Source organism: Hordeum vulgare, chromosome 6H (assembly GCF_904849725.1).
Source record: "Hordeum vulgare subsp. vulgare chromosome 6H, MorexV3_pseudomolecules_assembly, whole genome shotgun sequence".
Lineage (NCBI taxonomy): Eukaryota > Viridiplantae > Streptophyta > Magnoliopsida > Poales > Poaceae > Hordeum > Hordeum vulgare.
The window spans coordinates 242,402,217-242,428,140 of NC_058523.1; the positions used below are offsets into that span (position 1 = coordinate 242,402,217).

The 25,924-nt window shown below is 45.8% G+C and overlaps 1 protein-coding gene across 4 annotated transcripts; it reads left to right on the forward strand.

The window, feature by feature from the left end:
* Positions 1-1,055: 1,055 nt before the first annotated feature.
* Positions 1,056-25,714, forward strand: LOC123401431 (E3 ubiquitin-protein ligase GW2). Of its 4 annotated transcripts, none has more exons than XM_045095242.1 (9): positions 1,056-1,519; positions 4,776-4,827; positions 4,924-4,969; positions 5,070-5,151; positions 5,241-5,403; positions 5,497-5,599; positions 15,135-15,275; positions 21,719-21,785; positions 24,934-25,714. In XM_045095242.1, the coding sequence occupies exons 1-9, from the start codon at positions 1,322-1,324 to the stop codon at positions 25,498-25,500; spliced, it is 1,419 nt and encodes a 472-aa protein (XP_044951177.1). In that variant the 5' UTR covers positions 1,056-1,321; the 3' UTR covers positions 25,501-25,714. The 4 variants fall into 4 exon arrangements, with proteins under 4 accessions (XP_044951177.1, XP_044951178.1, XP_044951179.1 ...); XM_045095243.1 differs by having other exon boundaries at positions 1,057-1,519; positions 24,937-25,714; XM_045095244.1 differs by lacking the exon at positions 15,135-15,275 and having other exon boundaries at positions 1,059-1,519.
* The last annotated feature ends 210 nt before the right edge of the window (positions 25,715-25,924 follow it).

Consider the following 25,924-nt stretch of genomic DNA (forward strand, 5'->3'; position numbering starts at 1 on the left):
GGGTGACATGGGTGGACGCATGTTTTTCGTTGTATCTCACGTACGTTCGCATGATGCCGTTGAAGATCTTGCCAACACCTTCCGAGCTCCCCATGATGATGTGGCGCGATGATGAAGAAGAGGAGGAAGAAGAACCGGAGGAAGAGGAGGACGAAGATGAGGGGGATGCGGCATGATTGTTGATGTTCCATTTGTTTGTGTGAATTTTTATGTCATGAACTTGGTTGAGTGATTTTGAACTTGGTTGGATGATGAGATGTGATGTGGCATGTCTTCGAACTTTTATGTCATGATGAAATTGGTTGGATGATTTTAAATCATGCTATGTCTTGTTTTGATGTTTAAAATATCATCATATTGTCAAAAGATGAATATATTGCTAGCGTCGGCTCCTCACGCACGCTGTAGTTTAGCGCGCCTGCTGGAGCGGCTAGTGTGCGCTATTTTTTGCGGCGGCCGCTGGAGCCAACGCCCTCCGGCACACTAAAGATCGTTATTTTGGTGGTGCAAAATGTTTTTAGCGCATGATGATTGCACGACTATTGAAGATGCACGATGACGTTTGGCTTCGTAAACTATACCTTTTGTCAAGCTGGACACTTCGAGCGGACGTGGCAGGCTTGGACAACAGTCCAGCGTGGCCTATAATTCATGTCTTTAAGACATTACAATAGTAATATATGAATACAGATGGTTCATGAAAAAAAAGTAGTTTAAGACATCTATATCGAATATTTCTCTTTAGTACAAGCTGTTATTAGTGGGCATCATTAAGGAATAGAAAAATAAAGACTTCAATACACATGCATCTTTATTTTCCACTTCAACTTTTCAAATTTTTACATCGAATTATATTTCTTTTCCAAACACCCGCCTTTTAATGAGGATTCCGCTACACCATCTAAATCTAGATTTGGTCCTACATAACATACAAGCCATGTCGCGGGTCGACGATCCAGAATCTGCATGCCCCCAGCCCCTACGTGTCACAAATCTCCTTCACATGGAAGATTTTCGAGAGTTGTATATGTCTTGCAGCGCAGCGCAGCGGCAGAGAAGCCGAAGCCTAGTGAGCTGTGTTGTCCTGGAGTGTCGCGTGCGCCCTTCTCTTTTGCTTTGCCTTCCCTTTTCTCCCACCCCGAGGGGAAATGCATTTTTAAAAACAGGGTAATCCCACCTCGCCTCGGCCCTCCCCAAGCCCAGCAACATCGCGTACGCGTGCGTATACCGTATGTATCTACAGTGAGGCGGCGCAGGGCAAGGGTTTCGTCTCCGGCGGCGGCGGCGGCGGAGGGGTGGCAGGAGGTTAGATCTGGGAGGGATGGGGAACAGAATAGGAGGGAGGAGGAAGGCCGGGGTGGAGGAGCGGTACACGAGGCCGCAGGGGCTGTACGAGCACAGGGATATCGACCAGAAGAAGCTACGCAAGCTGATCCTCGAGGCCAAGCTCGCGCCCTGCTACCCGGGGGCTGACGACGCCGCGGGGGCTGACCTGGAGGAGTGTCCCATCTGCTTCCTGGTAACAGATCTTTCTCCTCTCCCCGGTTTCTCCCCCGCCTGCAAATTCCAGATGTTGGTGGTTGTTTGAGTGCCCCGCGTGGTGGCCTACATCTCATTGGGATGGAACGTTTGATGCGTCACTGCGTATTGTTTAGGTTCATTATTAGTGGTTGCATTTGTTCTACCGTAGAGTGCCGCTGCCGTGAGGAGGAGGTGCGTAAGTATTAACGTGATTGTACTCAATGCCTTCTAATTTATGTCTTTGAATCCTACAATTTCACTCAACCTAGGCACGTTTTGCAGTTTAATTGTAATTTTCCTCGTCAAGTAGCACAATTCGTTAACACCTTTTCTTTGCAAAACGTAGTAGCACTTGTGCTAGGTGCCTGTGTCTGCATCAGCCACTCTGCTATAGATCACATGTGGTGTTTGCATTGTCCAAAATGTATTTTAAGTGGCCCTGAGATTTTTATTTCATCACATGCTGTAGGTGAATTCTGTCATTTTTCTGTCTCGGTGGCTGCTATCTTAGGATTGTTTGGATGTCTCTAATTTAGTCCTATTGAAGCACTGCATATGTTGATTATTCTAATTCCGTAGGCTGACCCGGTGGTATTGTTGTCATGCGTTAGTGCAGTAGTGCTTGGCAGTGCTAGTTGTTAGAATCACTAGCTCTCTAGCTGCTGCCCAGGACTCTCTCTAAAGAGATGTCCTTCACACCCACGCACACTAAGAGCTACCTACTAGCAGGAAGCTTTATTAGACATCTCAAGTGCCACAAGCTTCATTTTACATATGGGGCGCCTGCTTCTTATATAGGCTGTAGGGAAGGTGCTACAGTAGCTGACCTACAAGAGCTGCTGGTCTGCTACTACTGGACACAAGGATTATCCTAATACATTTTGCCAAACTCAAATTGACTTATTGTTCTTCCATGCATGCATCTCTTTGGTATATGACAAGATTAATTCTGACAATCTCTCCCTAATCTTGTGATACCAAACTCACTGGTATGGATTGTCTTCTCTTCATTTTAACCTGGGATTGTCTTCGTCTTCTTGTACTGCATGATCATAGCTACATCCCCTTGGAATATTTACACACATTTTCTCATGGACACAACTAACACGAGAACTCTGTTTCTTGTGGACACTACTATAACACAAGAAACATGTTGTCTTGTAGACACACCTATTACAAGACCATATTATCTCAGTAGACCCAGCTAACACAAGAATTCAGCTTCTTGTGGAGCAACTAACACAGTAACACAAACTTGAGCCACCAGTGATACAACGTACCAGGAGCATTACCTTCTTGTAGCCAGCGTCGCACCTTACCAGACAGCATCTCCTTGCTCAATCAGAACAAGGCTGGTTCATCTTCTGCAGATGCTTGAGCAAAATGTGCCCCTCTGCATTGCCTTTTTCTTTGGCTTGAGACATTCCCTAGAGAAATGCCCATACTCATCACAATTATAGCAATGAACCTTTCCTTCATTGAACTTGCAGTTTTTCTTGCTGGAGCCGTTGCCGCCTCTATTGCTCTTGAAGCTGGACTCCCACTCAGCGCGGGTCAGCAGCAAGTGCTCTTTGCCAGCGTCACCAGTTCCTCCTTCCTAGACACTCCTCATGTGCCTTCAATCGTCCAAAAACCCCTTCCACTGTCATGGTCTTGAGTCACCAAATTGTTTGGTAGTCAAGCAATTTGGAGAAACTTGTTGGGGACCCCTTCCACTGTCATGGTCTTGAGTCACCAAATTGTTTGATAGTCGAAGCAATTTGGAGAAACTTGTTGTCGACGACGCGAAGGAATTTCTTGACGGTGCAAGTCTTCTCGAACTTCTTGCCGAGTGCCCTGATCTTGTTGACGACGGTTGTCAACCGGGCAGCAAAATCGTCAATCATTTCCGACTCCTTCATGTGCAACCCCTCGAACTCTGTCTTGAGAGTTTGTATCTTGGCATCCTTCACGCTTTCAGCACCTATGTGCATGATTCTCCTTTTCGGACACCAGGAAGAGCATGTCCTCTAGTATACCTTGGTAAATGGCAGCCAACACCATTTAATCCATCTTCTCCTCTATGGGTACCTTAGGATCTTCTGGCTCAACACAAAGCAGCATTCCAAACTCCTTTATCTTGCTGGACCATGCCAAGTAGCCGCTCTTTGTGAGCATAGGATATCTAAGGGAAACAATCTCTGCTAGCTCCATATCTCACTCAAGCTAATACACAGGGTTCTGATGCCAATTGTAATAATCACTAGCTCTCTAGCTGCTGCCCAGGACTCCCTCTAAAGAGATGTGCTTCACACCCACGTACACAAAGAGCTTACCACTAGTAGGAAGCTTTATTTGATATCTCAAGTGCTTCAAGCTCCATTCTACATATGGGGTGCCTGCTTCTTATGTAGGCTGTAGGGGAGTTGCTACCATAGCGGAACTGCTACAGTAGCCGACCTACACAGCTCACAGCTTAGCTGTGTGCCCTGGAAACTACAGCTAGCTATTACAGCTCACCTTATCTCATCTTCCTTAACTACTATACAAGTCACCTGAGACCAAAATACCCTATAAGGGTTGGCTAGTTTTCGACTACAGGACACAAGGATTATCCTAATACATTTTGCCAAACTCAAATTGACTTGTTCTGCCATTCATACATCTCTTTGGTATATGACAAGACTAACTCTTAACACTAGTGGGAAGGAGTATGGCAGATCTTACATGGAATTTGACTAATTCAGAAAGAAATGATTGACTAATTAGTCTGAGATATTGTACCTTCAATTGAAATGTTTATAGACTCTAGAGAGTTTTTGTGGTGAAACCGTTCATTGTGTTGAATCTTTTGGTACTAGAAATGCTCTTGAGCGTAAAGGACAAAATGCCTGATTCTGGTGAATGGGTTTAGCCCTTGTTTCAGTTTCCAGGATACTTTGGATAGTTCTATCTTGCTTGAAAACTGAAAATGGTATTGACTTTGCATGCATTTATGTGTCACCAAGTACATGTTTAATGCTACTATAGTTTAATCATTACTGCAATTTACTACAATTGGATTGTTACTGCAATTCTTTTACATTTTACCATTATCTCAAAATTTCTAGATGATTTTTTTACAGCAAAGATGGATACTATATTATAGGAGTTTCTGTTATTTATCACTTCTACCATGTCCTGAGTTTTTCTTAACTTGTTAATAAGATTCTGCTAATTTGGAACCACTGAATTTCCCCTGTCCTAAAAAATGCATGTTTTTTCCTTAATTGTAGTACTACCCAAGCCTTAACCGATCAAAATGTTGCTCGAAAGGGATATGTACAGGTAATGTATCTGTCCTACTAGCTACGACCAGTGGTATGTACAGGAGTACTTGTTAGGTGCAAATATCCTTACATGTCTTGTTTCATATTTTTTCAGAGTGCTTTCTTCAAATGAAGCCAACTCATACTGCTCGGCCTACACAGTATCCTTCATACCCATCTCTGTTCTTGTTTCATATATCCTGTATTGGTAAGTAATGTATGGGCCTTGTCAATTCTCCCTATAACACTTAACCAATAAAGGTGCCCATTCTGCAAAACCCCCAACTATGCCGTGGAGTATCGCGGTGTAAAGACAAAGGAGGAAAGGAGCATAGAGCAATTTGTAAGTCTTATTACCTAATGTGTTTGTTTTTGTGTTGATATTACAAAGCCAAATTCATTTACTTTTATCTTGTATAAATTTTGTTACAGGAAGAACAAAAAGTCATTGAAGCACAGATGAGGATGCGCCAGCAAGCACTTCAAGACGAAGAGGATAAGATGAGAAGAAAACAGAGTAGGTGCTCTTCTAGCAGAACAATCGCTCCAACAACAGAAGTCGAATATCGAGATATTTGCAGCACATCCTATTCAGGTCTGCACCAGATATGACAAATGTGCACATTTAATAATGTCAAATTTTCTGTAGCTTAATCTGATAACTTACAATTTACTACGTCCGTTGCAGCGCCACCGTACCGATGTACTGAGCAAGAAACTGAATGTTGTTCGTCTGAGCCTTCATGTTCTGCTCAGGCTAACATGCGGTCTTTCCATTCTAGGCATACTCGGTATGTTGTTTTATGTTTTATGTTCCATAGGAGTATACTAGCCTTATATTGCACTTCATACTTTACCGAAGCTCATATTGTTGGACAAATTCATTTTTGAATTTTAACAACAAAATCCATATGCCATTCGGACCAACTGTTCCAAAAGGCTATACTACATGTCAGATGACAGCTACTCTAAAAGCAGGGAGTATTTGAAGCATAAAATACTAGCCATTGGATTACATGTAGATAGCAATGACCGACCATTGAAACAAATATAGATGGCAGGCCTACCACCAAGAGCTGCTGGACTTCTGACCCTGAATGTCTTCACTTAACACTTGCATTTTGCATTCCAATCATTTGTGTAATCCACCCTGGTCTACACTATTCAAGTTAACATAGCACTAGAGCTACTGTAAGGTTGGCTCCTACTAGATACAAGACCTGCCGCAAATGACAAATGACAAAATGATTTAGTTTGTTAAAAATCACAAGAGGAGTTTATGGTTGTTAGGAATATGCAACTTGTATTCCCATGAGGCCATAGGCCGATATATATACATGTACAGGTGGTGGACTATATGCAGGAAACCCCTTATATATTGGGATAAATACAAAAGGGTACATAGCTATATTATATATACTCTAACACCCCACCTCAAACTCATGGTGGATGAACAACACTGAGTTTGGAGAGATAGAAGCCATGCTCTGCTCTAGTCTGGGCCTTCGTTAGAAAATCCGCCAACTGTAACTCGGAAGGCACATACTGAAGAGCAATAACCTGATCCTGCACCAGCGCGCACATAGAAAGCATCAACACCAATATGCTTGGTGAGCTCATGCTTCACAGGATCGCGCGCAAAGCTAATAGCACCTGTACTGTCAGATAAGAGCAGAGTCGGTGTAGTGACAGAAACACCAAAATCCTGAAGTAACCATCGTAACCAAGTCACCTCTGTCGTCAAAAGAGCCATCGCTCGCAACTCAGCCTTTGCACTCAAATGGGAAACTGCAGTCTGTTTCTTCGTCTTCCAGGCAATGAGAGAACCACCAAGAAGAAGATAGTAAGCAGAAAGTGAACGGTGATCTGAAGGATCACTAGCCCACATAGCATCCGAATAAGCCTGGAGCTGTAAAGAACTGGAGCGAGGAAAGAATAGACGGTGAGAGATCGTGCCCCGAAGATATCGGAGAACACGAAGATGACTATAATGGACCGAGGTGGGAGCAGAGACGAACTGACTCAGAATATGAAACGGATAAGAGATATCCGGACGAGTGACAACTAGATAGACAAGTCTGCCAATAAGATGACGATAACGCGTCGGGTTAGGCAGGGGATCACCATCAGTATCACGGAGGTGAACATTGAGCTCCATGGGAGTCTCGACAATGCGCTCGTCAGTAAGAGCAGCACGAGCAAGAAGATCCTGAATATACTTTTCCTGGGATATAAAAAAACCTTCAGAGGTAGAAGAGACTTCAATCCCAAGAAAGTAGCGAAGAGGTCCAAGATCAGACATAAGAAACAGACATAAGAAACTGCTCACTAAGACGAGCCTTTACAAAGGCAATATACTTGGGGTCATCCCAGTGATGATCATGTCATCAACATAGAGAAGAAGAAGAGTCCGACCACGAGGAGAAAGGTGAACAAACAATGCTGGATCATGAGCACTTGCTGAAAAACCAGCGGCAATGACCACAGAGGCAAAACGCTCAAACCAGGCGCGGGGGGCTTGCTTAAGGCCATAGAGAGAGCGACGAAGATGACACACCATGCCATCAGGAACAGAATACCCAGGTGGTGGCTGCATGTACACCTCCTCACGCAACTCACCATTAAGAAAGGCATTCTTAACATCAAGCTGAGATATAGACCAGTGGCGTGCAGAGGCCACGGCAAGAAGTGTACGAACAGTGGTCATATGGGCCACAGGAGCAAAAGTCTCATCGTAATCACGACCATGTTCCTGCTGAAAACCACGAGCCACAAGACGAGCTTTGTAACGCTCAAGAGAACCATCGGAGCGAGTCTTAACCTTGTAGACCCACTTACAAGTGATGGGACGGACACCGGGAGGAAGGGAAACAAGATCCCATGTACCAGTGCGTTCAAGAGCAGCAATCTCCTGTGCCATCGCAAACTGCCATTCAGGATGAACAACAGCCTGACGATAAGAAGTCGACTTAAGAACAACAGCACCAGCAGTGGAAATCCAAGGCGATCAACAGGTGAACGAGGACGAGAACACAAGCCATAGGTAGACTGAGACGAGGATGACGACACATCCGTAGAGGCATCCACAGGACGTGAACGACAAGTGTAACGCTGTGGAAAAGATGAAACAATCCAAGGATGAATCACCCAGGTAGAATCAGGGGGTGGCGACGAAGAAGTCATCGGAGATGAAGGTGCAGAATCTGGTGACATGCTAGGCGAGGAGACCAGGGAAGATGGTGGCGGCAAATCGACAAGAGGTGGAGAAGCAGAGGGAACGGAGCGAATAGGCAAAGGGTCGATGGGGGTGATAGGTGTGTCAGGAAAAGTGAGGAAAGAGATATCCTCCACTGAAAAGGTCGAGGAAGGTGGGCGTGGGTAGAAATGACGAGACTCATCAAAAGTCACATCCCGAGAGATACGAGAGATACGCATCCGACGACCGATAGGATCCCAACAACGATAGCCCTTATGCTCATCACTATAGCCTAAGAAGACACACTCAACAGAATGAGCGGTCAGTTTGGTGCGTTCGCGAGGGGCAAGAAGAACATAGCAAACACAACCAAACAAGCGAAGCATCGAATAATCGGGGGAACGATCAAAAAGACGCTCGAAAGGAACACCACCATGTAGAGCAGCGGAAGGCTGTAGATTGATGAGATAGGTGGAGGTGGAGACAACCTCAGCCCAAAAATGAGGCGGGAGAGAAGCAGCAATCATCAATGCACGAGCCGTCTCAAGAAGATGACGATGCTTTTGCTCAGCCACGCCATTCTGAGCGTGAGCACCATTACAAGAGAATTGATAGAGAGTCCCTTGCTCAACAAGAACACCACGCAACATCTTAGAGATATACTCGCCAGCGGAGTCAGCACGAAACACACGAATGGGCGAAGAGAACTGAGTGTGAACCATGGCAGCAAAACACTTATAAATAGACAACACCTCACTACGAGAAGTCATGAAATAAAGCCCTGTGTAGCGAGAGAAATCATCTATGAAAATAATATAGTATTTATGACCCCCTTTCGAAGCGAAGGGAGCCGGACCCCATACATCAGAATGGACTAAATCAAAAGGACGCTTAGACACTGACTCACTATGTGAATATGGTAACTGAATCTGCTTGCCAAAACGACAACCCTGACACTCTAAAGAGACATCTCCTGAGACAGACCCCAGAAGACCTCGACGAACTAAAGACGACAAACGAGAACCACATAGATGACCAAGTCGATGATGCCACTGCTGGAAGGAACCAATAGCGGAGGCGACCGAAGCGGAGGAACTGGCGATAGTGGTGGCAGCGGAAGGAACATGAAGCCAGTCTAACTCCCAAAGACCCTGAGAATCATGGCGGCGAGGGCCAGCCCCAACCAGAGTGTGCGTGTGACTGTCCTGACTGAACACGAGTCAACGTCAAGGATGACGCGACAACCAGAATCAGTAAGTTGACCAGCAGAAAACAGATGCATGGTAAGTCGAGGAACATGAGCAACATCAGCGACAGAATAAGGAGTGGTAAGATTGCCTCGACTAACGACAGAAAGAGGAGTACCATCAGCAGTGAGGACATGAACAGGAGAATCAAGCGATCGAAGAGAGGACAGAGTGGAAGAAAGAGAAGACATATGAAAAGAAGCTCCAGAGTCCAGAACCCATGGGGATGTACCTGACTGTGTAGAAGGTGGTTGCTAAGTGCGAGAACATCAGTCACATAACCAGCAGTACCCGTCGAGGAAGAACCGGAAGCAGCGAGCAGACGCTCAAGTCTCAGAATATCCTGCTCAGTCAAAGCGGTGGCTGAAGATGTCGAGGTAGTAGACGAAGTCCCTGAAGATGATGATTGCGCCCGACGCAGGTGTTTCTTTTTCCGGTAGCACTGAGACTCAACATGACCATCCAGGTTGCAGTAGCCGCAATGAGGACGGGGGCGGCCTGAACCGCCAGGAGGAGTGGACAAGAGCGGCGGAGCACTCGAGCGAGACGAAGTCGGTGCAACAAGTGGCGTAGCAGGGGCTCGAGCAGCGAGCACAGAGGGAATCTCTAGTAAACCAGCGCCACGCAAGCGAGTCTCCTTAGCACGAATCTCAGAAAGTGCCACGAGCAAACAACTGAGCACGCCGGGGCTCAAACTCCTTACGGAGCCGAGACAAAAACTCGTAGACACGATGAAACTCCAAATTGGCCTGAACAGCCTGGCAACATGGGCAAGTACGACAACCAGCACTGCGGAGAGAATCAAGCTAGCGCCAGATGGCAGAACTCTGTGCATAGAAATCATCAATAGTGGAGTCACCCTGCTGAAGAGCATGCTCCTGACGAACCACAAAGAGGTATAAGGCATCACCAGAGGGCTCATAACGCTGACGAAGACGGGTCCACATCTCAACGACAGTAGGAAGACCCAGAAACTCAGAGGCAAACTGGGGCAGAACACTAGTAGTGAGAACAACTGCAGCACGAGCATCATCATCAAGCCACTGGGTGTAGACAGATAGAGCACCATGATATGCCTGAAGAGCCTCCTCATAAGTCAAAACATGCTCATCATAAGCACGAACAACGGCCTCATCAGCAAGCTTAGCCGCATCATTTGCGGAGGAAGAACCGGTGGCGACAACGGAGTAGGGGCCATAGGAGGAACCGGACGTGGCGGGCAACAGACCTCGCCAGAAAGAACACTCCATAGACGAATGCCACACATATGAATGCGCATAAAGCGAATGAACTCGGTGTAGTTGGTGCCATAAAAAATCACCGGACAGCGAGGAACATCAACTTAGCCAGATACTGCAGACATTTTTTTACGAAGATAGGCAGTAAACAGAGGCACCAGCAGTTGACCAGCCGACAACACAGAGGGCCACGGGATCAGGCAACAGTAGAGGCGGTGGTGGGGTCAGGCAGCAACGGGATCTGACTGCTGGATCTGAGCTGATCAGGCAACAGCAGAGGCGGTGGTGGGATCAGGCAGCAACGGGATCGTGAGCTGGAGACAGATCGGTTGTTGGAGCTGGATCGGTTGCAGGACCGGCTGCTGGATCGTGAGCATGAGACGGATGTGAGCATGAGACGGATCGTGAGCTCGAGCTGGATCGGTTGCGGGACCGGCGATCCGCAGCAGGGGACGGGCCGGCGGATCTGGAGAGCGGGAGCTGGAGGGACCCGCGGATCCGGCAGATCTCAGTCAAAGCGCTGCCTGTAGATCGGGATGGGAGGCCGAGAGCAGAGCCATGAAGCGCCAGTGGATCTTGACCTGGAGATCGAGACTGGAGGCAGCGGTGACGAGAGACAGCTCCAGGGGCCGGGAATCGGGGCGGGCACCCGAGAGCAGCGCCGGCGAGAAGAAAAGCAGCGGCTGCGGTGGAGGGAGATTGGATCGAGAGAACGAGTTGCGCGTGCGAAAAAAAACCTAATGCTCTAATACCATGTTAGGAATATGCAACTTGTATTTCCATGAGGTCATAGGCCGATATATATACATGTACAGGTGGTGGACTATATGCAGGAAACCCCTTATATATTGGGATAAATACAAAAGGATACATAGCTATATTATATATACTCTAACAATAGTTATTTCCTGTCTAAATTGAATGTTCTTTAGTTAGTCAATGGCTCAATGCGGGAAAGAATATTTGTATTTTGATCATGCTTTGAGTGTGCCAACCCAACTTGGCTAATATCTACAATGAACACCATATACTTACCTTCTCTATGAATGTGGTGGAATAATTGGTACAACCCAATCATTTTGAACAATCGTGTACAATTTTCTTTGAGGGGAACGATCTTAAAAAGGAAATTTTTTTAAGTCATATTTTGTTCAGATTGAATGCTTTGTAGTTGGCCTATGCAGGAAAACAATGAGTGTGTCGACCCCAGTTGACCTAACGGCTACACATTAACACTGTATTCTTACCTTCCCTATGAGTGCAATCAAATAATTGGTCTGTGTCAGACCCTGAAGGTCTTAGAACTAGAACAGAGTAAATTCAGAGGTGCATCAATGGAATTTCAGGGGCAAATAGCCGAGGGTTTAGTACATCCAGAGGCACCTAAGCCGGCCAGGAACACTGACGGCGCAAAGGGGGAAACCCTAACAACAAGATAAGAGCTCCACGAGCTAGGATCCATGGCTTTATAGCCTTACAAAGTGCGGTAAAAACTGATAAAGAACGGTAAGAAGGTGGCCGGCGCTCCCAGCTGGTGTCGGAGAGGCTACAGCGACGCCCGAGTGAAGGAAAGCCGTCGGATCGGAGATCAACGCCGTCTGCGTCATCTGGCACATACGAAGCGGTAAGGGAGTTTCTGAGGCGTTGGATCGACGATGGAGGGCTGACGAAGCTTGGCGCCACACTTCAAATTTGAATGCCTACTTCTTCTTCGTTGGGTCCTGACAACTCCCCCGTTCGACATCAGACCTGTCGGCAGGGTTGAATGCCGGAAAGATCTTTCGAATGAACGTTGCGTCCTCCCATGTGACATCTTGTTCATCCAGGTTAGTCCACTTGATGAGCCAGCGAACAACTGGGATTTGTATATCGCCCTGAGCTCTGGGAATGAGTTTTCTGTCCAGTAATTTTTCTGGTTCCAGGAGGATTGTGCCATCTGCATGAAGAAGAGGTAGGTTGGGGTTGGGTATGGCTCTTGGGCCCAGGTGCTTCTTCAACTGACTGACATGAAAGGTTGGGTGAAGCTTGCAGTGGTCTGGAAGGAGCAACTTATAAGTTACAGGTCCAATTTTCTGGATCATTCTAAAAGGACCATAGTATTTGGAGTGGAGCTTGAGGCATCTGTGGACACTGAGTGTAGTGTGTCTATAAGGCTGTTTAAGGTAGACCATATCCCCAACTTCTAGTGATCTTTCAGATCTCTTCTTGTCAGCATAGTGCTTCATTCTTTCTTGAGCTTTTAGCAGGTTAGCTTTAATCTGGGCAGCAATCTGTTCTGCAGTGAGAATAGAAGTGAATTCCTAGGCTTGATCAGGAGGGTACAATGCAGTCTCTGCCAGCATGGTAGGAGGTCTGTTGTATAGTGCTTGGAAAGGTGTGATCTTTAGTGATGTGTGGTAGCTAGTATTGTACCACCATTCAGCTAAGGGAAGCCAGCTCATCCATTTCTTTGGTTGAAGAAAAGCCATGCATCTCAGGTAGTTTTCCAAACACTGATTTACTCTTTTAGTTTGACCATCTGATTGTGGGTGGTAGGAAGTACTCATCTGAAGTTTAATGCCCAATCTTTTGAAGAGTTCTTGCCATAGATTGCTTGTAAAAATCCTGTCTCTGTCAGTAACAATGACAGATGGAAGACCATGTAATTTGAAGATGTTGTCAGTGAATGCAGTGGCCACAGTGCTGACTGTAATAGGATGTTTCATTGCGATAAAATGCCCATATTTGGTAAATCTATCCACCACCACCAGGATCATATCTTTGTTTTGTGAAGTTGGTAATCCCTCAATAAAATCCATGCTAATGTGGCACCAGGCAAAATCAGGAACAGGTAGGGGCTGCGGTAATCCAGGGTATTTGCAGTTTTCAGGCTTGTTGATTTGACAGGTTGGGCATTGTTTGATGTAGTCCACAATGAATTGTTTCATGCCAGACCAATGGAATAGAAGCTTGAGTCTCTGATATGTAGCCCTGTGTCCAGAGTGGCCCCCTAATTCAGAGTTATGTAGGGCAGCTACCAGCTTGTTCCTGAGATTACTGTCATTTCCAATGACAATTCTATTCTTGTATCTGATGATACCCTGTTGAAGAACATAGTTTCGAAGGGCAGTACTAGAGGTGGGCAGTTGGGAGAGCAAAACTTTGCATCTCTGATCCTGAGCATAGCTGGAGATGACTTCAGAAATCCATGCAGGTTTGGTTTGACTAGCAATCAAGGAATGCAGTTTATACTTGACTCTAGAGAGAGCATCAACTACCTTGTTGTTCTTTCCTTGCTTGTATTCCACTTTGAAGTTGTAGCCTAATAGCTTGATCAACAATTTATGCTGAATTCCTTCAGTGAGTTTCTGTTCCTGGATGTATTTGAGACTTTGTTGGTCTGTTCTGATGATCAAGGAGGAAGCAGCAAAATAGTGTTTCCAGTGTTTTAATGCTTCAATAATAGCCATAGCTTCCTTGTCATAAGTGGACATAGCAGCAGCTTTGCGACCAATTGTTGTACTGAAAAATGACAAGGGTCTTCCTTCTTGCATGAGAACGGCCCCAATGCCATATGCACAAGCATCAGTTTCTAAAATGAAAGGGAGTGAAAAATCTGGTAGTGCAAGTAGAGGAGCTTGTGTCATCTTGTGCTTCAAGGAGTTGAAAGCTTCCATTTGCTCATTGCCCAACTTAAAGTTGTCCTTTTTTAGTGACTGTTAGAGAGGTTTGCAGATGTAACCATAGTTCTGAATGAATCTTCTGTAGTATCCAGTGAGACCTAGGAAGCTCCTTAGCTGGGTGATATTTGCAGGGGTGGGCCACTGTGCAATAGCTTCAATCTTTGAGGGATCAGTTGCAACTCCATCTCTGATTACATGGCCCAAGTGCTCCACCTTAGTTTGTGCAAAGGAGCATTTGCTGAGTTTTGCAAATAATTGATTTTCCTGCAGAGCTTGCAAAACTAGTTGTAAGTGTACCAAATGCTCCTTCATGTTCCTGCTAAAGATGAGTATGTCATCAAAGAAGACTAAGAGGGTGCTTGGATACGTTTTAGTCTCATGACTAAAAGTAATGAGACTAAAACTTGCTAGCCTCACCCATGCTTGGATCCAAATACTAAAGAGACTAAAATCAAGTTAATGAGCATTTATTATCCTCCAAACCCTCCAATCCGGAACTTGCCTGAGGAGTTAAATAAGGAGAGAGAGGACTAATGCACATTTTAGTAGGGGTACCCCTGACTAAAAGATTTTAGCCTCAAGACTAGTTTTAGCCTCTCTTTAGTCAGGGGTGCTTGGAACTTTAGCCTTTTAAAGAGACTAGTTTTAGTCAGACTAGTTTTAGTTCCTTGAATCCAAGCACCCTCTAATACAAACTTTCTCAGATAGGGAGCTAAGATAGTATTCATTAGCATTTGGAATGTTGCTGGTGCATTAGTCAATCGAAAAGGCATGACCAAATATTCATAGTGGCCACAATGAGTACTGAATGCAGTTTTAGGAATATCTTCCTCCTTCATTCTGATCTGATGATATCCACTTCTTAGATCTAACTTGGAGAAAACAGTAGCTCCTTTTAATTCATCAAGTAAATCTTCAATGACAGGTATGGGGTATTTATTTTTGACAGTCTGCTCATTGACTTTTCTGAAATCATTCACCAGGGGACCAAGTCATGTCTTTCTTCTTGACCAACAAAGCAGGGGAGGAATAAGGACTGTTGCTGTCTCTAATCACTTGGTTTTTGATCATGTCCTTAACAATGCCTTCCATGATATCCTTTTGGTGGTGAGGAAGTCTGTAAGGTCTCTGATTTATGATTTTAGCCTGTGGGGTGAAGGTTATCACATGATCTATGGACCTCTTTGGGGGTAGGGTTGAAGGGGTACTGAAAACAGGGGAGAATTTGTTTAATATCTGTTGCACTGGTTCAGGCACCATAGTTTCAATAGGTTCAATCACAGAAATTCTGTTAAGGTATAGGACAGCTCCACACACAGGCTCCTCTGAGAGATTTTCCTTGTTGTCCAGTTCTTGCACAGTGGCAGTGGGGAAACTTTCATCTTTAAGAATTTTCTTCTCTCCATTTTTCAGTGTTAACTTAACCTGCATCTCATCAAAGTCCAATTCCACTGGGCTGAAAGAAGCCATCCAGTCAGCTCCCAGAATAACATCATAACCTTGGAGCTTTAGAACTCTGAAATCTGTGGAAAAGTTTGTGCCTTGCAGGGAGAATGGTGCTTTTAAGGCAATAAATTCAGACCAAAGTGTTTCACCATTAGCAACCAGAACCTGTTTTCTTTTTGTACGAGTTAAGGCACACTTAGCTAAGGCTGCTATCTTAGGTGTGATAAAAGTAGCAGTACTACCACTATCAATAAGAGCAGTAGCTGGGGTGTTACCCATCATAACAGTGACTGTGAAACTCAGTTTTCTGGTAGTGCTTAAACCCATCAGGGCATGCATAGAAATTTGGAGAGGTGTGTCATCCATAGAAATTTGGAGAGGTGTGTCATCCAAGTCAGGAGAAGGGGGAGGTTCACCCTCATCAGTGACTTCAGTATAGTAAACCAGCTCAGCATCATCAGGGCAAGATTCTTGGAGAGCTTGAATTTGAGCTTGATTTGCCAGTTTACAAACCTTCTTATGGCTAGGGAACCAGGACTCCTTACACTTGTAGCAAATTCCTTTTACTCTTGCCTGTTGGATTATTGAAGCAGTGTTGATTGGGTTGGTTTTACCAGGGTCAAACTGCAACTGTTTTCTTGCTTGGGAGAAGTAGGTAAGGGAAGGAACTGGTTTCTTTTGAGGTTGAGCCTGTTCCATTCTCCTAGCTAACAAGATAGCCTTCTGGAGATCAGGAGGTTCATGGCATTGAACATGATGCAGGTAAGGGAAGGAACTGGTTTCTTTTGAGGTTGAGCCTGTTCCATTCTCCTAGCTAACCAGATAGCCTTCTGGAGATCACGAGGTTCATGGCATTGAACATGATGCTGTATGCTGTCATGCAATCCAGAGATGAAACTGTTCTTGTAATAATCATTGGGCAGCATTGGATTATCCCTCCTCATCAAATTCATAGCTTGCTCAAACTTGAGGACATAATCAGTAACTGTTCCAGACTGAGAAAGGTTATGGAAAGCTCTTACATTGTCACATACTGAGGTCTCTGAAAATCCGTCTCCCACAAATCTACAGAACCTGTACCAGGGTATAGTATTAGCCACCATTCGAGTGCCTCTTCACCATTCAATAGCAGGCCCTTTCAGGTAAGTAACAACTATTTCAGTCTTCTGCTCCATTGGAGTTCTTGCAGCTTCAAAGTACATCTCTATAGTTTGAATCCAAGAGTCAGTGCCCACTCCATCAAATTCAGGGATGTTGTACTTAGCAGGTTTAACTAAGGTTAACTGCCTTCTGTTGTCTTGACCCATATCTCTTTGTGGAGTTCCCACTCTTCTGTCCAAGCTTGTAGTCAGCCCCTCCCTCTGTTCTTGTTCCAAATGAACAACTTGTTGATTCTGAGCAGCTGCAGGTTGTGACTTTGCATCTTGGGGCAGTTGTTTGTCAGCAAAGTGTGGGTGTCTATAAGGGTGTTTGTTGCTACCATCAAGATTGAGTTCCTTACCAGTGTGCTTGTCCACCAGAGTGGCAGATCCCACAGTATCAGGAGATTTCAGAGGGTCTTGAAATCTTTGAGCTGGGCCTTGTAGTGTGTTTGCTACGGCACTAGCTTGAGGCATATCAAGTGGGTTGTGTGGAGCTTCTCTGGGCTTAGGAAAGCCAGAGATGAAGTTTGAAAGTGAACCCTGTAAATCTCCTAAGGACTTTTGCACTGATTGGAAGTTTGCTTGCACATATTCTCTGAACTCCTCAAACTCCACACGGTCTTGCTCTCTGTTCTTTTGGAGCAACTGAACGTCGAGCTGTAAGGAGGTGAACTCCAGCTGGTCGGTGGAGGAAGAGTCACCCGAGCCAGTCATTGCGGAGAAACTACAGAGAGGGTTTAGACTGGCAGGGAGCCAAGCTACCTTTCTGTAGAAAGATCAACAGCCACAAGGGGAGGAATTTTACGACAGCTTGAGCTGCAACCCAGCCTTTATGCTGCTGATCCTGCCGCCGTCTGCACCGTCGCCGTCGCCACGCCGCCAAAGTACACCGGATCTGGGTGGGAGGTGGGATTTTATCACACAAGCAAGGAGCTTGTGCAACCACTTACCAACTCCAAACCTGTACCGAACATCACCGCCTCCTGCGCCACCAAAAGTCACCGCCGCCGTGATCGGAGGGGAAAAGGAGGATTTTACGGCTCCTCCAACTCCATTTCGGCCTCCCAATCGAAGACGCCGCCGAGGACCAAAGGCTCTGATTACCACTTGTCAGACCGTGAAGGTCTTAGCACTAGAACAGAGTAAATTCAGAGGTGCATCAATGGAATTTCAGGGGCAAATAGCCGAGGGTTTAGTACATCCAGAGGCACCTAAGCCGGCCAGGAACACTGGCGTCGCAAAGGGGGAAACCCTAACAACAAGATAAGAGCTCCACGAGCTAGGATCCACGGCTTTATAGCCTTACAAAGTGCGGTAAAAACTGATAAAGAACGGTAAGAAGGTGGCCGGCGCTCCCAGCTGGTGTCGGAAAGGCTACAACGACGCCCGGGTGAAGGAAAGCCGTCGGATCGGAGATCAACGCCGTCTGCGTCATCTGGCACACGTGAAGCGGTACGGGAGTTTCTGAGGCGTTGGATCGACGATGGAGGGCCGACGAAGCTTGGCGCCACACTTCAAATTTGAATGCCTGCTTCTTCTTCGTTGGGTCCTGACAGTCTAGAACTCAAGGATGAAAACCAGACAGGTTGGCCTTTGCGGGGAAACAATGTCGCCAAACCTTGTTGATCTAACCACTACACCTTAAACTGTATTTGTACCTTCTCTATGTAAAATAAATAATTGGTCTTCAACTCAAGGGTGAACGCCAGGGAGTTTTGGTTATTAACTGAGCACAAAAATTCGCTACGTACTTGTAAGAGGAGTGACCTTCTCTTTTTATGGACTTTCTTGCACATTACAACACTAGAGAGTTCAGACCTGAAAGTTTTAAATACTGACAGATTGCATAGACCAGTAGCATCTTTGGGTAATGTGTCATGTTGGATTGATGGCTAAACTGATCACCAAGTTTATTGTTTGTTGTGGATATGTCTTGTCGGTCCAAAACACAAATGGTTATGGAAGGATCTACTACTGACACAACCCTAATTTCTGAAAAGTAGATAAAAGTAAATGTCAATATTCTTCTCTGTTTTATTGAGAGGGACAGCCCCTTTATAGTAGACAAGACTTGGCCAACAAGCTGGTAAACGCGAAGACCGTTGAAGCTTGATGTCAATGCGAAGACCACCTGGCAGCCCTGTTGTGTACATAAACCGTTGCTGGGACGGTGTTAATGGCTCATTGTTGCAGCACATGAGCGCTAGAAACCTGCTGGTGTAGGCTGTGACTGAGGAAGTGAACAGCAGAAGCACCGACACACCCAAGGCATTTGGGCGAGGCGACGGCACAAACTGAGTGGCAAGCCTCCTTGAACCGCTCCCATGTCGGCATGCCGAAATCGCCTTGAGCTGTAAGTACCAGAATTATGCGTCGTTGTTAAGGTGGTAGGCTGCAGTGTGCTGTCCACAAAAAAACTGCTCGCACCTATTGAGCCAACCAAGAGGGTCGACCAAGCCATCATATATTGGGAAGTCAAGCTTGTGAAAGTGGGGCACAATAGAACCCGAATCAAAGCCGAGCTGATGGTTAGGCAGGGTCGGAAGGGAGGTGAAGGGCGTGGTGGATCCATAGATGGGTTGGGTTGGTGGGTGGGGGGGGGCATAACGACAGCGGCTTTCAACGTTTGCGGACGAAGTCACTATCTTCATCAAGCCGGAGCGGAGAGATTTGTCAGCCTGCGAATCCATCCTTCACATCTTTGGGCAGGCCTTCGGCAAGTTAACATGGCGAAGAGCGCGACGCTCCCGATTCGATGCTCCTAGGAGGAGTTGGCTCTAGTATGTGACTCTTGGATGCTCTAGGCTACTTTCCCGTGCAAATACTTGGGCCTCCAGTTATCCCTCAGAAAGCTCACGGTGGCACGACCGCGCACCAACCCCACTGGAAGGCAATGACCCTTCCGAAGAGCAGCCGTGCAATGCTGGTCCAGACGGTGCTTTGTGCAATTCCGATTCATTCCATGCTGACTCTGGACTTACCACCGAAGACCATCTCCACTATGATAAAGGTTTGTCGTGGATTCCTTTGGGCTGGCAAGGCAGAAACGGGTGGAGGCGCTTGTGCAGTGGCCTGGGATCGGGTATGTACGCCCAAGTGGACCGGCGGCCTCGGCATCCCTGACTTGGGATGGACGAATGCGGCACTGCAAGCTAGGTGGTTATGGCTACATAGTGGATCGAGATAGGCCCTGGACGGAGTTCACATTCTCAGTGCCGAAGGAATCCATGCAAATATTCCAGGCGGCGACGAGAGCAGTCGTTGTAGATGGGCGTGACACGCTGTTTTGGGAGGACCTATGGCTCGACGGATATCGTATACAAGAGCTGGCACCGCGGGGGTACATCATGGTCCCGACACGGACACGAACGAGAGGAGCAAGGACAGTTTTCGAGGCCATCATGCAAGGTAGATGGGCCAGGGACATCGGGCCGGTAATCGACATGGATGGAATCGCGGAATATATGAGCATCTGGCCCAGTATAGCGGTGGTACATCTTCAGGGGGAGCTGCGGATTCCATCTCGTGGTCATGGGAGAAGAACGGCGAGTTCTCGGCTAGATCGGCCTACGCGGCAAAGTTCGCCGGAGGGCAGGTATCACCAACCGCGGCATTCACATGGCGATCGAGGACCCCGCTCCGGTGCCGATTCTTTGCATGGCTAGCGATCATGAACCGATGCTGGACCTCCGACAGATTGGCGCGACATGGGCTGCCACACCAGGAAGCCTGCCCTTTCTGCGACCAACACGATGAGACAATCGGTCATCTACTAATGGAGTGTGTGTTGGCACGGAAGTTTGGACCTGAGTCTTCACAGCCTTAGGCACTCCGAGCGGCGCGCCGCAGGCGGGTGAGGCATTGCAGGATTGGTGCACCAGGCAGAGCGCGCATGGGCATCACGCGAAGACGATCCGCACCATTTGTCTGCTCACTTTGTGGGAGTTGTGGAAACACAGGAATGCTAGTCATTGATGGGGCGGCAGTATATGCCTTGCACAACTTATGGATCGAATTGCAAGCGAGAGTAGGGTTTGGATGCAGCCGGGTATCTTGCGAGGAGACTTATCGGCGTCCTTCATGGCGGCACCGGAGTGGGCCCATGGCGAGTAGTCAGCTTAGTGCATAGGCTGATGGCGATGCAACGCCTTGTAATACATGCTGTAATATAACCGTGGAGAGCTCTTCACCCTTTCGTCTTTAATATATGATACGCACCAGTGTGCGTATTCCAGAAAAAAATGCTACATACTAGTAAATGACAGGTTCTGTTCAGTTTGAACTAAACGAGGGGCCTCTTTTGTAATCGTGCAACTGCAGAAACTGATAGAGTAGGGAGGAAATGCTCGATCCAGAATGAAGTTGAGGTTCTTTATCAGAAGATTGGTGTGCTGTACTGGTAGTTAGTTTATACTTCCACTAAGGCCCTGGTTTGGAGGGTATCAGTGCCAGCATAAAACTGCAGCATCTTAAGCTTTATTAAATACTACCTCCGTCCCAAAATATAAGATGTTTTTGCACCGTACGGGTACGACTGGACAGAATTCATAGAAAACTAAACTCCTTTCATGTTGAAACCTAAAACTTCACATCAGCATCTCATTGAAGTGTTGCTTTTGGAAAAAGTAAACTAAGTAATTAACAGTCTTACACAAAAAGGCCTTTATCTTTTGGTGGAATATGAGCATGTTTTGCTTTGAAATGGAGGTAAAAGATTTACTTCATTCCCTTAATTAGGTGAGAATTTAGTCATGACATAACCAAACAAAGTGGACAAAGCCAAACAAAGCAGCCAAAAAGAGCCCAACAACAAAAAAACTACTTCTGTGGTAGGATGTTCCCTAGATGTTTTCCCCCGGTGAGGCAACAATTGCCGCCTCCTTTTTGTATTAAGCATATATAGCATTATGTGATTATGGTCAAGGTAATCCTTCATGCTGTAGGTGTGTGACACTATGTAAATTGTGTTTTGCTTACAGTGATGGTAACATAGACATGAATATAGAGGACATGATGGTTATGGAAGCGATTTGGCGTTCAATTCAGGTAAAGTAAAAGGTTCTTATATGCCCCTTGAATGAACAGTATCTGGTTAGTGCAAGATGTACGATTTGAATAATGTTATGAATGCGACTTGTTGGTCAAATTGTTTTCTATATGAGTTGTGAAAAACATGACGGTTATTTTCTTTATTCTTACTGTTTTCCCTCTGTCCTGCAAGTTGTCAATAGTTCATTTGTGTTAGTGTTCTACAAACAGTATGCTGGCAGTTAATGACGATGTCCCACTTATTTTTGTTATTTCCCTTCTTATAGTATATTTGAAGTTACGAGTATATTTCCCTTCTTACATGCATATACTCCCTCTGTAAAGAAATATAGTCTTGTACGTATTTCTTTACAGAGGGAGTAGTTCCTAACCGTGTGCTTGTTAACTTTTAATGGTTACAAGATTAAGATGTTAGGAAGTATTAGTATTAGTCTAGGAGTCCTTATTAGTCTATTAGTATTAGTCTAGGAGTCCTTATTAGTCTATGTTTACTTTCCTTGCATCTCAATTCATGTGTAATATATATATGCCCCTTGGGCCTTCAGTACAGATAAGTTGCTTTCCTAACATGGTATTAGAGCCTTAGGTTTTTTTTTCTCGCACGCGCAACTCGTGCTTCGATCCAATCTCGTCTCCCCGCAGTCGCCATTCGTCTCGTCCATCTGGCGTCTGAGTCGCTCGCGTTGCTCCTGGCTGCGTGGATCTCTCTACCGCCTCTCCTGGCTGCCTGCCAGATCGAGGCAACCTACTGGATCCATCGCGTCAACGTCAACCCCCTGCCGCGTCGCTCCTGGGTACTGGATCTCGCCGCTGCCTCTCGTCACACCAAGTGCTGGCCAGCGCTGATCCTGCCAGATCGCTACCTGATCACGCAGATCGAGGCGCGGGCGCTGGCTCCCGTCCCCATTGCTACCTGAGGCGCGGGCACTGGCTCCCGTCCCCATCGCTACCTGAGGCGTGGGCGCCCTGCTGGCTGCAGTCCCCATCGCTACCTGATCCCGCCAGATCAAGGCACGGGCACCCTGCTGGATCCCATCCCCGTCGCTACCGCCGCCTAATCCCGCCAGATCGAGCCGCCGCCCTGCTGGATCTCGTCTTTTCGCCGGATTCTCCTGTCCCGACGTGATTCTTAAAAAAAAAAAACAAAACAAAAAAAAACTGCTGCTATGTGGTGCTGCTCATGCTGCTACATGATGCTATTGGCCACCGTTGCGTCTGCTACACATGTGCTGCTTGCTGCTGCATGCTACCTTGTCGTGGCGTGTACTGCCTAGCTCCCGATTGCGTGTACTGCCTAGCTCCCGATTGCATGTTCTGCTCCCGCACGTCCAGCTTGCGTGCTACTGCTATTCTCTTTGCCATGATATTATTTTTTCTCTTCCGCTGCCATCATCCCTAATCTAGTGTGTGTTTTCTAGTTTTCTATATTTTCCGCTGCGTCCATCAAATCCGTTGATATTTTGTGTTTTCTCATGCCATGCGAGTCCACCATACCTTCGTCCGTCAGCCTTTCTCCGGTCCTGATCCTCTCTATGCAACTTTTGTGGCCTACTTGCCCTTGTTGTTTTTCTATAGGATTTTCTGGACTTCTTTTGCATTGTCGATCTACGTCCATCGTGCCTTATCCGCCGAGCTTCTTTCGCCGACGGTTGTCGTGGACTATGATTTTCTGCACAATGCTTTATTCTCTTGATGTGCCATCTTCTTTTGACAACTCATCTTCTCTTGGTACTTATGTTGTATCTTCAAGTGATGCGGTGTCTTCCTCTGATGTGCCATCTCTTCGGTGTCTTCCTCTTGATGTGCAATCTTCTTTTGACAACCCATCTTCTCTTGATACTTATCTTATCTTGTATCTTCAAGTGATGCGGTGTCTACCTCTGATGTGCCATCTCTTCGTTCTCTCCTTCGGCGACTCGACAAGTTTTGAAGACTCTTCATGCTACGACGACACTCTCAAGACGCGGATTTGGATTATCATTGTTTTTTTAGTATTACACTTCTTCAAATGCAATGCTATTGCATACGCTTTGCATTTGAGGGGGGGTGTTAGGAAGTATTAGTATTAGTCTAGGAGTCCTTATTAGTCTATTAGTATTAGTCTAGGAGTCCTTATTAGTCTATGTTTACTTTCCTTGCACCTCAAGTGATGTGTAATATATATATGCCCCTTGGGCCTTCAATACAGATAAGTTGCTTTCCTAACATAAAAGAATACAAATACCAATGCATAAGCACTACATAGAGTTGTTGAGATTGAGATCAACTGCAGAACAAGGTGATCTTTTCAGGCTTTGCCATCCTGGATCACTTGACGAGAAACAAAATAATCTTAATTTTCATAAGAGGCTAGACTGCCTTTAGTTTTCTTAACTTTTTTCAGTTGACCATATGTTTTCATGGAAAGTTTCACTTTCGTACTCATGATTAAAGTTTTGATTTTACTCCCTCCGTTCCTAAATATAAGTCTTTTTAGAGGTTCCACTAGGGAACTACATACGGATGTATATAGACATACTTTAGAGTGTAGATCAACTCATTTTGCTTCGTATGTAGTCACTTAGTGGAATCTCTTAAAAGACTTATATTTAGGAACGGAGGGAGTAAATTGTTTTGAATTTATAAAGAACATATTTTGTGTTATAGTACACACTTATTACCTTCTAGAACCGTTGTGATGGGTTTTATCTTTTAAACTGGATATCGTCCAGATGCGTAATCTACTTTTTGTGACAAATTCTTCAAAGCACTGCAGTTACTTTGTATTTTTGTAAGTAAATATGTGCCCAAACTACCAATGTTTTCTATTTGTTTTTTTCAATTAAGCGTATGTTCCAAATTTTAGTCTCACCTTCCCACTGGTCATTGATTTTAAATTGTTTCGATTTCATAAAGAAGCATAACTTATGTTACAGGACATGGTGTATTTCCTTCTAGAATTGTTGAGATGCAATTTATCTTTTAAACTGGATGTTGTTCAGATGCCCAATCTAAAATTCGTGTCAAATTCCTTCAAATAGTGCATGTACTTTGATTGTTTGCACAACACCCTGCTGAATTGGGAAAATTCATGGATCATCTTATACTACAGAAAAGTTTGAATACGTATATGCTTGTAATATTATGTTGACATTTTCTCTCTTAGCAGGAGCAAGGAAGTATAGGAAACCCTGCTTGTGGGAGCTTTATGCCTTTTGAGCAACCAACACGTGAGCGGCAGGCATTCGTTGCAGCTTCTCCTCTAGAAATACCCCATCCCGGTGGATTTTCTTGTGCTGTTGCTGCTATGACTGAGCACCAGCCATCAAGCATGGATTTCTCTTACATGACTGGTAGTAGTGCGTTTCCAGTCTTTGACATGTTCCGCCGACCGTGCAACATTGCTGGTGGAAGCCTGCGTGCTGTGGAGAGTTCACTAGATAGCTGGAGCGGGATAGCACCAAGTGGCACCAGAAGGGAAATGGTACGAGAGGAAGGAGAGTGCTCAATCGATCACTGGTCAGAGGGTGCGGAGGCTGGGACAAGCTATGCCGGCTCGGACATCATGGCGGATGCAGGGACAATGCCACCGTTGCCTTTTGCTGACAATTACAGTATGGCTGCAAGCCATTTTCGCCCCGAGAGCATCGAAGAACAAATGATGTATTCCATGGCTGTTTCTTTAGCAGAAGCTCATGGTAGAACGCACACACAAGGGTTGACATGGTTGTAACGCGGTGATTATGATGTGCACAGTCGTTGTTCTGCTCTCCTTTTGCCCTTTTTTGCCACCCCGTGTTCGTCCGTTTTATTTCTCCTTTTTGCATGTGTTGCATCATGGTTTGATATAGTTCCCGCTATAGCTCTCCATTATTGCTTATATGTTGTAAAATGGAATATGAGGAAGAAATAGGAAAGAGAATGTGTCAGTCTTCTTAATGCCAAAAGAAGGATGCAAAAAATGTTTCGGGCTGACAAGGCATGCACCCCTTGCGAGCTGTAGGTGCATTTTCTATTTTGGGTGACTTAGTTCCAACCTGTCGTGTTCTTTGTTAGAGTTGTGTTGAATATTGTGTACACAGTAGGTTACAGTTGGACTCTAAGTTGTATTGTGTTTAGATAGGATATGGAATCGTGTCCAAACAGGACACTTATAT